General features: G+C 37.5%; 1 protein-coding gene across 2 annotated transcripts; it reads left to right on the forward strand.

The window, feature by feature from the left end:
• The first annotated feature begins 420 nt into the window (after nt 1-420).
• On the forward strand, nt 421-13,334 carry LOC143227825 (uncharacterized). Of its 2 annotated transcripts, XM_076459093.1 has the most exons (3): nt 563-853; nt 8,968-9,078; nt 12,924-13,334. In XM_076459093.1, the coding sequence occupies exons 2-3, from the start codon at nt 9,001-9,003 to the stop codon at nt 13,203-13,205; spliced, it is 360 nt and encodes a 119-aa protein (XP_076315208.1). In that variant the 5' UTR covers nt 563-853; nt 8,968-9,000; the 3' UTR covers nt 13,206-13,334. The 2 variants fall into 2 exon arrangements, 1 of the variants encoding a protein (XP_076315208.1); XR_013015101.1 differs by lacking the exon at nt 8,968-9,078 and having other exon boundaries at nt 421-853.
• Nucleotides 13,335-14,004: the final 670 nt, after the last annotated feature.

The following is a 14,004-nucleotide window of genomic DNA, read 5'->3' on the forward strand; positions in this document are numbered from 1 at the left end:
TAATGCTTGAACACAAATGACTAAATGTCGTTACGAGTTTACCGATTAACGCTTCGTTTCAGTATGGTCTTAAACTTTTTACCAGCTAGTATTTAGGCTAATTTCATAGGGTTCACATTTTCCCTATTAAATGCTAAAAAGTTTTTTATTTTTATTTTCCCTTTTCTTATTTTCATCTTTCGAAGCTCTACTCAAATAAATGGTTGAGTCTGACAACGCAAAATGCATATTTATTCTTTATGCTCGTTGGCCATAAGATTTTGGACAACAATGTATAACTGTTATATCCCTACAAACTTACACAAACACAAAACTCGACGTCTACTTTGTAAGCCATCAAACCAGTTCGTGTCGTTCTCTGTAACAGATTCGCGCTCACTTGCCTTACTTTATAAATCACGTACGTTTTCTTGTAAACATGTAAACAAAATACCGCAACAGAATAAAAAACCCTGTCTCCTTTTTTTTTTACCCGGATGTTCCAAGTAACAGAAAATTTCTGATGTGCACCGGAAATGATCTATTTTTAACTACCACAGTTGTATATGCAAACTTCCGGGAACATTTTGGACACGTGTTTCGAAGCTACGTTGGTATTCGATATTGTAATGTATGTGGGGTTAGTAGAGGGTCACGGTCACCTAACAAAGGTTAAACTTTTACTCCATTTTAAAGGATTTGACATTTCATCGTAACATTTTCATAAATCCGTCCGATCCGCGACAATATAAAATCGAAGTTAAATAAAATAGTGTTTTAAAGAATGATTTTAACGCAGCTACTCGTAACGAGGACCCAGTAAGAAGACTAGGTGTGGAAGCAGGTAAAGATACAGTGTCTCGGTCCACAGTTGGTATGTATGGTTATTTCAAAGTTAAATACAACAAACAGTTACATTCAACAAGTATTTTACTCTAGTCAGCGTTGAAAAAAAAGAAGGAAACCCGTTTTGCCTGAGCACCTCCCCTTCCTCGAACATGAGAATGTTGCATGTTTGTTTCATGTTGATACTATCGTGAACGTGCGTTTCATTAAATCCCAGACTGCTCCTGGTTCTCTCATATAACATTGAATAACAGCTTCTTAAGTAGGGTTAACATTCACTATGGCCAGTCGTTGTTTTATGTAACGAAATATTAGTAGTTGTTATGTTTTTACTGACATTTTGTCGTATTATTCATTTTAAAATAAGCCTGTGGGAGTTTGCTATCATTAAGCACAAAACTACGAAAAGGGCTATCTGCCCTGTCCCCATCATGAATATCGAAACCTGATTTCAGCGTTACAAGTCACAATACCTCACCGCTGAGCCACCAGGGGGCAGGTCTGCAGGGGACAATATTTATTTAACAAAAGTTATTTTCAATAAAAAATAAAGTTTCTTTTTTCTACTTGTCATTAGCGGATGATAAATTAGCGCCTTAAAGCTACTCTCATATAACCATCCATTTATAATATTAGAAATACAGTATATATCATGACGTGAATAATAATTTTAATGTTAAAGCAGAGTTTCTGTCATTTCACTCGAATATCCAAAAATCATAATATTGACAGTGTTAGAAAAAGTCCTCTTTTTGTTTATTTTCACATGTTCGCGAAAGGCTACAAAAGTGTTACGTATTATAGCAGTTTCTGATTGTAAGCTGATAGATTAGAGGAAATATAGCTAATAAACAGCACCCTCCGCCAATTCTTGAGCCACTCCTCTCTCACCATATAGTAGGATTTGACCATAATCATTATAATTCCCTCGTGACCACTAAGTGACGGGACGCAGACTCTGGACTGGTTTGGTATTTATTCCGGTACACTTATCTACTGGAATACACTCGGCGGTTATGGAATAACATATAAGATATAAAATATTTTTTTTTATCTTTGTCTAAAGCATTAATATTTAATATTGAACGCTACTGTTTAATATCTGTAAAGATATTCTAGTTCAATTACATATAGACATTATTTTATAATATTGTTTAAGTACACAAGAACAAGTGGTAACTGCTACAGTTATTTAAAAGTATCAGTTGATTATATTGTTAAAGAACAGTTAAAAGACAAACATAAATACATATTTATCTGTTGATGTGCCTTTCATTTATCAGTTTTGAATAAACATTTAATTTTGTTATAACACATTAAGTGGCGAAGAATGTACTAAAAAACATAATGGAAGTGAGTGGCAACCGTGTTTTCAATTAAAAATCTCTCTCACTGTTGATTCGGCCCGGCATGGCCAAGCGTGTTAAGGCGTTCGACTCGTATTCTGAGGGTCGCGGGTTCGTATCCCCGTCTCACCAAACATGCTCGCCCTTTCAGCCGTGGGAGCGTTATATTGTTACGGTCAAACCCACTATTCATTGGTAAAAGAGTAGCCCCAAAGTTGGTAGAGGGTGATGATGACTAGCTGCCTTCCCTCTAGTCTTACACTGCTAAATTAGGGACGGCTAGCACAGATAGCCCTCGTGTAGCTTTGCGTGAAATTCTAAAAACAAACACACACTATTGGTTCTTTAATGTGCATATCTATGTTAAGCCTATTGAGTACCCTGACCATTCTTACCTGTAAAGTCTACCAACTCTTTGATAACAAGAACATAAGAATTTAGGGTTAACCTGACAGGTTTATATTAAGAAATGAGAACTGAGTTTACTAACATAATAGTCACTAGTGTATTGTAATACATGCTGTTATATTCCTGAAAAATGTTTGTTTCTTTAGAACTCATGATCCAAATCACTTTAGATCATTCTTCTCATGTGCTCACGGTCATACCGGATCATACTTCCCAAATGCTTAAATAATGTCGGATTATTCTTCCCACAGTTTACAATCATGTCAGATCATTCTTCCCACAGTTTACAATCATGTCAGATCATTCTTCCCACGTGCTCACAGTCATATCGGATCATTCTTCCCATATGTTTAAATAATGTTGGATCATCCTTCCCACAGTTGACAGTCATGACAGATCATTCTTTCCACGTGCTCACAGTCATATCGGATCATTCTTCCCATATGTTTAAATAATGTTGTATCATCCTTCCCACAGTTTACAGTCATGACAGATCATTCTTTCCTCGTACTTACAATCGTGTCGGTTTATTCTTCCCTCGTGTTTACAATCGTGTCGGTTCATTCTTCCCTCGTGTTTACAATCGTGTCGGTTCATTCTTCCCTCGTGTTTACAATAGTGTCGGTTCATTCTTCCCTCGTGTTTACAATCGTGTCGGTTCATTCTTCCCTCGTGTTTACAATAGTGTCGGTTCATTCTTCCCTCGTGTTTACAATAGTGTCAGTTCATTCGTCCATCGTGTTTACAATCGTGTCAATTCATTCTTCTCTCATGGAAACTTAGTTTTACTAAATCAATAACATATGCAAAATGGTTAACATCCAACTGATGAAATACATTCTAATCTTGATATATAATAACCTTAGAAACTATATTCATAAGGTTATAATCGTTACAAATACCAAGTTAAAGTTTAGTTTCGATCTAGTTAGGTAGTTTGCTCTGATCGCGAGTTAAAAGTAATATAAGAAAAACTACTTTATATGAAACGTCATCACAGTTTCCTTATGGGAAAAATACTGTTAGTTTCCACTTACGAACTATCTAAATGTATAATATTCAATTCCGTTAAGTACAGACGTTAAATCTTCCTACTAATTTTATCAAATCCACTTTCATGTTTTGAGAGTCGCTTTTTCTTTGCAATAGTGGACTTAACACCTAGTAAAATGTTTGGGGGGGGCGGAGTTTGTGATCGAGTGATTTAATGAATGGTCTAAACATTGTTACAGTTTTAGAACTATCCTATTATCATTCCTATTCGACTAAAAACACACCCACAACTGTAAAATTTGTGGCCCCTCCAACTTGACGCATTCTGTATTCCAATTAAACCAGAAAATTGCAATTTTACCAACGAATAGTAGAACTGACCACACATTATAATGCCCCTACGGCAGAAAGGACGAGCATGTTTATTGAGACGAGGATTCGAACCTACGACCCTCAGATTGCGAGGCAAGCGCCCTAACCATCTGGCCATGTTTATATAATAGGGCAGTCCCTGTAAAGTTATAATTTAAAAGTATTTTTAAAAAATAATAATAAATTGAGAAATATTGACCCTTTTGTTTTACACTCGTAATTGCGATAAGTAGTTTATCCGTTCATATAGCTCCCCCCCGCCAGTACAGCAGTATGTCTACGAATTTACAACGCTAAAATCAGGGGTTCGATTCCTCTCGGTGGGCTCAGCACATAGCCCGACGTGGCTTTGCTATAATAAAAAACACATACACACAGCCGTTCATATAATTTAGGCCTTTTTGTACGTTTTTAAACAGTTCATTTTCCACTCTTGGATCTTTTTGAACGTGTAAAATGCTTTACTTAGGTATCCTGATAATGTAAAATGCCTTACTCAGGTGTCCTGATAATGTAAAATGCTTTACTCAGGTGTCCTGATAATATAAAATGCTTTACTCAGGTATCCTGATAATGTAAAATGCTTTACTTAGGTATCGTGATAATAAAACTATTTTAATTGTGAAATTAAAGACAATTGGACTGCATGCAGTTTCGTCTTCCAGAATTAAGCATTTCAAGCGCTTTTTGCCACTATAGTTTATTAGTTTCTTATTGGAAAGCGCAATGAAATGTGCCTTTCTATGTATCCATGGTTATTTCGTATCTAAGATTAATTATATTCTAGTAATTATTAGAAAAAAACTTTTGAATTTCAATTATATACAACTCACGTCTTTAGTTTATGTACAATTTATGTCTTAATATCAATGAAATTACAGCACGTACGTAGAAGCTGTCGTCAAATTATTTATATATGTATATGCATAATAAATTATCTTTTTTATAATCTGCCAAAGGTATATATTATTCGAAAATATAAAGAATAATCCTTACAAGTCTAGACCACGTATGAAATTAGCAGCTTTTGTAGTGCTCTGAAATCAAACAGTTCCGAAGAAGAAAAGAAAACAGTTTCTCTCCACTCACTTATATATTCCTAACACGATTCTGGCGGAACTCAGAAATAACCCAAAAACTCCAGGTGCGAAGTAAGACCCGTATTACTTCTCTTTCAGCATGGACAGTGTTATTAAATTTTCTTTACAAAGTTCGTTCTCGTGTACCATTGTTAACATTACGTTTTCTTGTATTTATGAACCACTGTCTTTCTATCCGTTCAGGGTCATGGCTTCTATCCTTCAACAAAGGGACTTACTGAAAAGAAGTGATCTTATTGGTGCACTTACCATATATTTACTTTCCCCAGTCTTTCGGTAGAACGAAGTGGATGGCTTATAATGTAACAGGGATTATAAAGGCTTCGTTTTGGCTTTTAAGAAACTTTGGCGAGAAATGCTAAAACTCAATTTTCAATCTTTCGTGCGCCAGACAGTACTCGCTTCGGTGCTGTGTTACGATGTTGATACGTTATGAGCAGAAAATAGAAGATGCTTGATCGGAAATTTCGAGAATTTGACTACCATGATTTGACGCGTTAAATGACACACGCAAGACAGTAATAAAGTTACCTAACCTCAATACCGTACACTTTTTCGTGTTAAGGCACAAAAAAATACATAATAATAATATTAGAACTATTGTCTGGTCAGGCGTGGCCAAATGGATAATGTGCCGAACTGAAACTTTTAGAGAAACTCATTTGGTTTACTTTGTTTTGAATTTCGCGCAAAGCTCTACAGGCTATCTCTAATTTAGCATTTCAAGACTGGATGGAAAGCAGCTAGTCATCACCACTCACCGCCAACTCTTGAGCTACTCTTTTACCAATAAATAATGGGAGTGACCGTCACATTATAATGCTCCGACGGCTGAAACGTTAAGAATGTTTGGTGGGAGAGGGATTCGAACCCGTGATTCTCTCCAATACTCGTGCCACGATATGTGACCATGATCCAAACTTTCAGCTATGAGGGCGTTATAATCGTAACAGTCATTACAGCTGTTCGATTAAGAGCAACCACGTAGGTAGACAGTGCTCTAGAATGATTAATCTCTTATATCAAACCTTTTTTAGCCCATACATCACATAGAGTGGCTTTCCGGATTAAACAAATATGTCGAAACTAAAAACACATCAAATTGTCTCGTTTCTTCAACAGATCGACAAAAATGATATATATACTCTTCAAAAAAAAGAAACGCAAAAGGCAAAATTTGAGACAAATTGTTAACAAGTTTATTCCGGGTAGTTCTGTATGACATGCGTGAAACTTTGCACATTCACTGCTGAACATCCAAAGTCTGCAAAGGCGAAGTCCACGCTCATTAGTTGAAGTTTAACGTCACTCAACGTCAATAACGAATATGCCCCCCGTGAGCATCAATAACTGCTTGGCATCTCCTGCCCATGGAAGCGATAAGATGACAAATCACATCCTGTGGAATGGCTGTCCACTCAGCCTGCAAAGCTGCTGCAAGCTGAGGTAGAGTCTGCAGTTGAGGTTGTCGCCGTCGCAGACGTCGGTCCAACTCGTCCCAAAGATGTTCGATGGGGTTTAAATCTGGTGATCTGGAGGACCAGGGAAGAACGTTGATGTTGTGGTGTCTCAAGAAGACAGTGGTGAGTCGGGCTGTGTGAGAACGGGCGTTGTCATGTTGAAAAACGTCGTTGACGTTCACCATGATGGGTTGCACATGGGGCCTAAGAATCTCGTCGACGGTTGCGTACGGTCTGATTGGAAATCCTATGCAGCCCTGGTATGGTTGAGGCAGTAGACGTCGCAGTGGTGGTCCTATCCCGAAGGTGACGTAACCGGATGTAGCGATCTTGTGCGGGCGTGGTCACACGAGGTCTGCCAGATCGTGAACAGTCACGAGTTGATCCATGTTGTTGGTGACGATTCCATAGCCTTGTGATGGTGCTTGGGTGGACATTCACAGCTCTGGCAACATCTGATCGAGATTCGCCTGCTTCCAAGCGACCAATGGCGTTGTTGCGTTGTGCTTCAGTCAGTCTTGGCGTAACTGTATTGCGTGTCGGTGGCTTAACACTGAGCTATGGAAACCGAGAACCCGTCACTTTTATAGGGATTTTGCACATGTTGCACTTGCAGAACATGAAGATCTCTCAAACAAATTTATTGGACACGAATGCGTTTTGGCGAAAAATCCGATGTTTTCCTCCGTTTTCAAAGTGCACAACTTTTATTGTCATTTTGGTCTGACAATCAGTGCCTTAACACGTGTAACATCACATACTCTGAGCTTGTAACGTTATTACATATATTTCTCTTTAAAATAAAAAATATCCCTTTTGCGTTTCTTTTTTTGAAGAATATATATATATATATATACACACATTAAATAAACTTACTGAAACTACTGTTCATCATAATCACTAGAACTATGTGTATAAAATTATATCGTGGTAAAACTGACAATGGAATAAATAACTTTGACAGCGCTTTATATAAAATGCGAAGCTTAGATAAAACCATGTTATACTTTATTTTCACGGATAATTACTACCGGACTAGTGAATAATAATTGTATTTAAAACGTTATCAGTCATACTGCAGTGTAATATTACACAGTTATTACTCCTAAATACCATGCTCCAATAGCTAAAGGCATCCTAAACTCTAGCAGTGTAATCTCATTCAAACATAGCACTGAGGTGGGATTCCGGGTATGATCCCCGCAGATGACTTAAGCTCAAAAGGACAAACCTAGTTGATGTGCTTTCTCTTCTTTCTATAATAAACTTGTTAAGTGGATTTTCAGTGGTATATTCCACTGTTATAGTTCCCAATCTCCCCTTTACCGTAAAGTGTTCGTGTGGTCTCTGACTACTTCTTTCTATAATAAACTTGTTAAGTGGATTTTCAGTGGTATATTCCACTGTTATAGTTCCCAATCTCCCCTTTACCGTAAAGTGTTCGTGTGGTATTTTTTTATTTTTTGTATCGTACTACTTTTTCATTCGCTAAATTTTGAAGACTATCCTACTGTCAACATCCAAAACAAATTATGTTTTTTTCTCACTTTTACTGAAGTTATGGTGAACTAGTATTTTTGTGTATTGAATGATTTTATAGCTGTGCTTATATATCGCAGTGTCTTCTCTGGGAGCACTCTTTGTGTGTGTGTGTGTGTGTGTGTTTTCTTACAGCAAAGCCACATTGCGCTACCTGCTGAGCCCACCGAGGGGAATCGAACCCCTGGTTTTAGCGTTGTAACTCCGTAGACTTACCTCTGTACTAGAGGGGGGCCACTTTTTGCGAAGAAGGCTAATAAGGAGGGCCCGGCATGGCCAGGTGGTTAAGGCGTGCGACTCGTAATCCGAGGCACGCTTCGTCATGCCGGGCCTGGAGGGGTAAAAATAGTGTGTTGCTTATTTGCTATCTTTCCTCTGGTCAACAGTTCAAAATTAGGAAAGCGGCAAATAACCTCAGCAGTTTAGCCATAAATGCATTTCTTTTTTAAATACAAAATTTGGCAACTTATTCCAACATTAAAATATCCTGACATTCAAAACCTTTGAAACATTTAGATTATTAACTTTTCAAGTTTTCATTGACATTGCGTACCTTGTGTTTTTTTTTTCTACATAATTAATTACCTCCATTAGAGTCTCACCAAACACTGTTATTTTTTCACTGTTATCGTTTCATTCTAACATTGAATATTTAACTAAAACTTCAAAATATTAGTTCTGAAGTATTTTTGTGAAGAGGCTCTTCCACAAGTGACGTAATAAACACAAAACCCATCGGAAGTAGCAAAGTATAACATGGTCCTGCAATATAAATCAACTTCTCTGATTGGTTAAACAAAAAGAACGAGCCATCAGAATGGTTGACCACCATTGGCTGAACCATTTTTTTGTTGTTGTTTTTGTACGACTTCGGCTACCAAGTGTTTAGTATATATATGAGCAGACATATTCCGACTACCACAGGTCTGTCGGCTCTCCTGAGAAATTAATTACGGGATGGACAAGATAACGTTAATGACGTTTCTTTCCCTGGCTCTAATGTTCCTGATGGTAAGAGGAAACCATCCATACCAGGTAAATTTTACACACAAAGTAGTATACGTTATTGTAAGACTCACTTTGGCCTAATATTGAAGTTATCCAAATACTTTTCGTCACAAATCTTTCCTTTATAATTCACTTCTCGCCATTTTTGAAATCTTAGATAAATCTCAGTCCCAAATAGCTTTTCACACATAAGAAATCACAAATGAGTCTCTGTTTCGAATAGCGTTTCACATACAGTAGGGCTCGGCATGGCCAGGTGGGTTAAGCTTAGCGTTCGACTCGTAATCTGAAGGTCGCGGGTTCGGATCCCCGTCTCACCAAACATGCTTGCCCTTTTAGTCGTGGGGGCGTTATATTGTGACGGTCAATCCCACTATTCGTTGGTAAAAAGTAGCCCAAGAGTTAGCGGTGGGTGGTGATGACTAGCTGCCTTCCCTCTAGTCTTACACTGCTAAATTAGGGACGGCTAGCGCAGATAGCCCTCGTGTAGCTTTGCGCGAAATTCAAAAAACAAACAAACACACACAGTAAATCTTAGATAAGTTTCAAGTGGCCATAAGATTATAACACAAATATATATGTTTCGGATTCTGTAGAAGAAAGTTGAATTAATTACGATAATTAATCTTACCAATAATCTGCCTGACTTTGATGTTCAATAGTTTAAGTCTTCACCAGTAATGGGATTTCAATCCATTTCATTCATATGAGTAAAATCAGTATTTCATATCGATTTTTTGTCTACCATAGAAGATAGATTTGAAAAGCGTATTTTCCACGTTACTGATTTTGAATCCGAAATGGACTCATTAAGAGAAAAGTGATAGAAAAACAACATGTATGAGATCGCTTAATTTTGCGGTAAAAAGGGCTATTGTAGTGTTATAAGCCTTTAACTTCACCGCTTCTGTCATGTAAAGAAGAGACTAAATGTATTCTGTAATGATAACTGATATACATTACATGGCCCGGCACGGCCAGGTGGGTTAAGGCGTTCGACTCGTAATCTGAGGATCGTAGGTTCGACTCCCGCTCGCACCAAACATAGTCGCCCTTTCAGCCGTAGACGCGTTATAATGTGACGGTCAATCCCATTATTCGCTTGTAAAAAAGTAGTCCAAGAGTTGGCGGTGGATGGTGACGACTAGATGGCTTCCCTCTAGCCTTACACTGCTACATAAGAGTCGGCTAGCGCAGATAGCCCCCGTGTAGCTTTGCGCGAAATTCAATACATTATATTTGAAAGGCTTATTATGAATCGCTTTAAAAATATGTAAATTTGCTGTGAAATTAAAACCGTAAATTATATGAAACTCGTTTTTTATCTCTCTTGTTTTATTTTTAATACTATATCGGTTGATCACTAAATACTTTAAGTGCTAAATGATGTGGTTTGTTTTGGAATTTCGCACAAAGCTACTCGAGGGCTATCTGTGCTAGCCGTCCCTAATTTAGCAGTGTAAGACTAGAGGGAAGGCAGCTAGTCATCACCACCCACCGCCAACTCTTGGGCTACTCTTTTACCAACGAATATTGGGATTGACCGTCACATTATAACGCCCCCACGGCTGGGAGGGCGAGCATGTTTGGCGCGACTCGCGCGCGAACCCGCGACCCTCAGATTACCAAGTGCACGCCTTAACGCGCTAGGCCATGCCAGGCCAAATGATGTGGAAATATGTAAATTTTCAACTAACATTAATTATCTTTATGGTTCCTGACCTGTCTGTTTAATCTGTGTGTGCCCTCTAAGGTGCCATTCGGTTTGAAAATGCCCAGTATTGACAAAGTGATTAAATAAAAGGAACATTTACATAATGTGTTCAGAATTTCTGCCCAGAGATATAATACCAAGACTACCTGCATATTACCGTCCGTAACTTTAAACAGATAGATCAGCGATGATGCAGCTAGTCAATATCAGTAACCAACGATCCTTGGATTACTCTGACAGAATAGTGGAACTTGACTGTCATCCTTATAGTGCACCCATGTTCCCTACGTAGCAATAAGCCAAAAACCATGAACCCTCGAACTTACGGCCCGAGTATACCAGCCAGTAGGGTACGACCAACCTATTTACGTAACGAATTACACAACTAATGGTGCTCAGAAGACGTTAACTTTGCAAGTACGTATCTTAAGAGTATTTTCGTGATTAGTACGGCGAACTTCATAAGCGTGTTTCTTATTATTAATACATTTCATGTACAACACTTTCGTTTCCTAAAATCTGATAAGATGCAAGTTTGCGTGTTAACTTTGTGGAAAGTCAATGTCGACATTGTAGAATAAGTCGCTAGCACATAACATAAAATAAGTCATAACACATAATATAAGATAAATAAAAAAATTAGGTATTTAAAAACTTCCAAATAGGAATTGTAAATAAAGTGACAAACAAGATACTGTAGACATTATTTACTCAAACTACAAACCCCTATTTTGATACAGTTCGTGATGATTTACTATAGCTATTGACTATTTGATCACATTAGTTAAAGATGTAAAATGTTAACCTGAAGCTGAAGATCGTCATGGAGATTTGTTTTAGAACATAGCGAACATTTATAGTTTTTATATAACTAAATTTTCTGCATATATTGCATATCAATAGGTAAATATACGCCTAGATTAATCCCTACTAGACACAACCCTCACTAAGCAAAAGTAAAATTTTATTAGTAGAAAAGCGCTCTTTTAAAATAAAACATATGCTTTCATCACTTCAGACATAATGTAGATGTCGGCTCCCTATTGTCACCAATTGTATAGTGTACAAAGTGCTGAGAATCAACCTGTTAGAGTCATCTAATGTTTACCTGTTATTGGCTGGTAGTTCGTGTCCCCCCCTACTTAAGTGTTTTAAAGAAACGCCAAATATTTGTTAGAGAGGTAACTTCAAGGGTAATGACGACAACGTTAACACTAGAATTATATTTTTTAGCTTATGTAACACATCGAAGAAACAAATCGGCTTTTCAATACCCCTAAAACCTTCGCAATACCTTATTTAGTACTCTACAAAGCGGTCTCGGTGAAACACACCAAGAGAATAGTAATAATAATAATAGAAAGGGGACTAATTATAAACGTGCTGTTTTGAGTAGTATTCTTTATCTTGTAAGTCCAACAAGTGTGTTTTGTGCATTTCTATACGTGAATAGGCTTAGCAGTCAACAGCAAATGTTGTTTGAAGGGAATCTTTACTGTTTAAGGTGCTTTTTACCCAAACATTCTGTCAGTGCTTTCTGCAGTTCCTAGCGATATTTATTATGAACGTGAACACCGCTGTGTTTCATCCTATTTAATTCGGATATTTGTTTATTTGTTTTGAATTTCGCGCAAAGCTAGCCGTCACTAATTAGGCAGTGTAAGACAAGAAGGAAGGCAGCTAGTCATCACCACCTCCCGCCAACTCTTGGACTACTCTTTACTTTTTTATCAACGAATAGTGGGATTGAACGACACATTATAACCCCTCAGCGGTTGAGAGGGTGAGCGTGTTTGGTGTGACGGAGATTCGAAGATTGCGAGTCGAGCGCCCTAACCAACTGGTCATTAATCTACAATGTAGAATAAGTCACTAACACATAATGTAAAAACAATTAAAATACTATATAAACAAGTCATTAGTTAACAGCATGGAAGGATACATTAGTTTAGAATGTAAAGAAGGTCTCGGTATTAAAAACATATAGCTTAGTTGTCCCACTATATATATATATATATATATATATTTCAACTAACCCGTTCGAATTATAAGATTAAATGGAAAACAAAAACAACAAAATTTTCTTTGCTTTGTTCGACAATAAAACCTGTGTTGGTATAACAGATTTTATTTATTTTGTATGCATATATATACATAGAACAACAATCTAAGTTTGGAATATGCGAGAAGAGTTGGTCATCTTGGCAGAGGTCGTCCAGAAAAAGCTGCGGATCTCAAGGGTCCAGTGCGGCTGTTTCCACACTACTCGTGGCCGAAACGTTACTTCGATGAGATTGACCGGGCCGCGATGGGAGGATTGTTCAAGAAGAGAACATTCGACGAAATAGATACGGCTGCTTTTAGTGGGCTGAAGAAACGAAACTTTGACGAAGTCGACACTGCTGGGTTTGACGGAATCAAAAAGCGTGGAGTTTATTAGATTTCTAGTTAATTTCGTTCGACGTTGTATGTTGGAAAATCCGTTGTCGCTGTTTGGAATAAAAGTTATAATACAGAAATAAAATATCGTGCATCCAAAGAAAATACGAGTAAAAAAACAAAAACAAAATGTCTTGTTGTTGATTTTTTGTAATTAATAAAATATTAAACGTAAATCTCTATAATAGGTTATCTGTTCTGTTCCACCACATGGTCACAGGGAAACGTTTTCGGCCTTAACACTTGCCTTTGTGCCACTAGGAAGGTGAGGGCAGAGAGGCTTTATGAGCCTATTCGTTAACAAAACTCGGAAATAACAAATTATGCCTATTTCAAATACTCAGAAATATACTGATCGTAAATGTCATCAGGCAAATTCCAGCTGGAAAGGTCCAAAGGGGGGAATCTTCCTCATTTCACTGGCGGGAGTCTGCGGGCTTCCCCGAGAAAGGTTTTGAAAGCTGTGACGTTTCTTGTGTATATAAACACGAAATGTAACCTTACAGACGACGTAAACTATTGTGAAAAATATATATATATTCATCACTGGCTTTTTATTTTTTCTAAATTTTGTGGGAAAAAAAACAATCGCCACTGATAGCTGGAAAAGCTATGACACAGAGGTCTTTGTATATATGCATAAGACATCCTTGTCTAGTTAAATATGCAGTAAATAGGTTACAGATCTCATACTTAGAGAGTGCTATCAGAAATACCCTCTCTCTGGGAAGGTATAACTGCTTGTTCCTGCAGAAGGCTATTGAACCTGAGACCTTTTTCTGGATTGTCTGACAGTTCTA

Source organism: Tachypleus tridentatus, chromosome 10, assembly GCF_004210375.1.
Source record: "Tachypleus tridentatus isolate NWPU-2018 chromosome 10, ASM421037v1, whole genome shotgun sequence".
NCBI classification, from domain to species: Eukaryota; Metazoa; Arthropoda; class Merostomata; order Xiphosura; family Limulidae; genus Tachypleus; species Tachypleus tridentatus.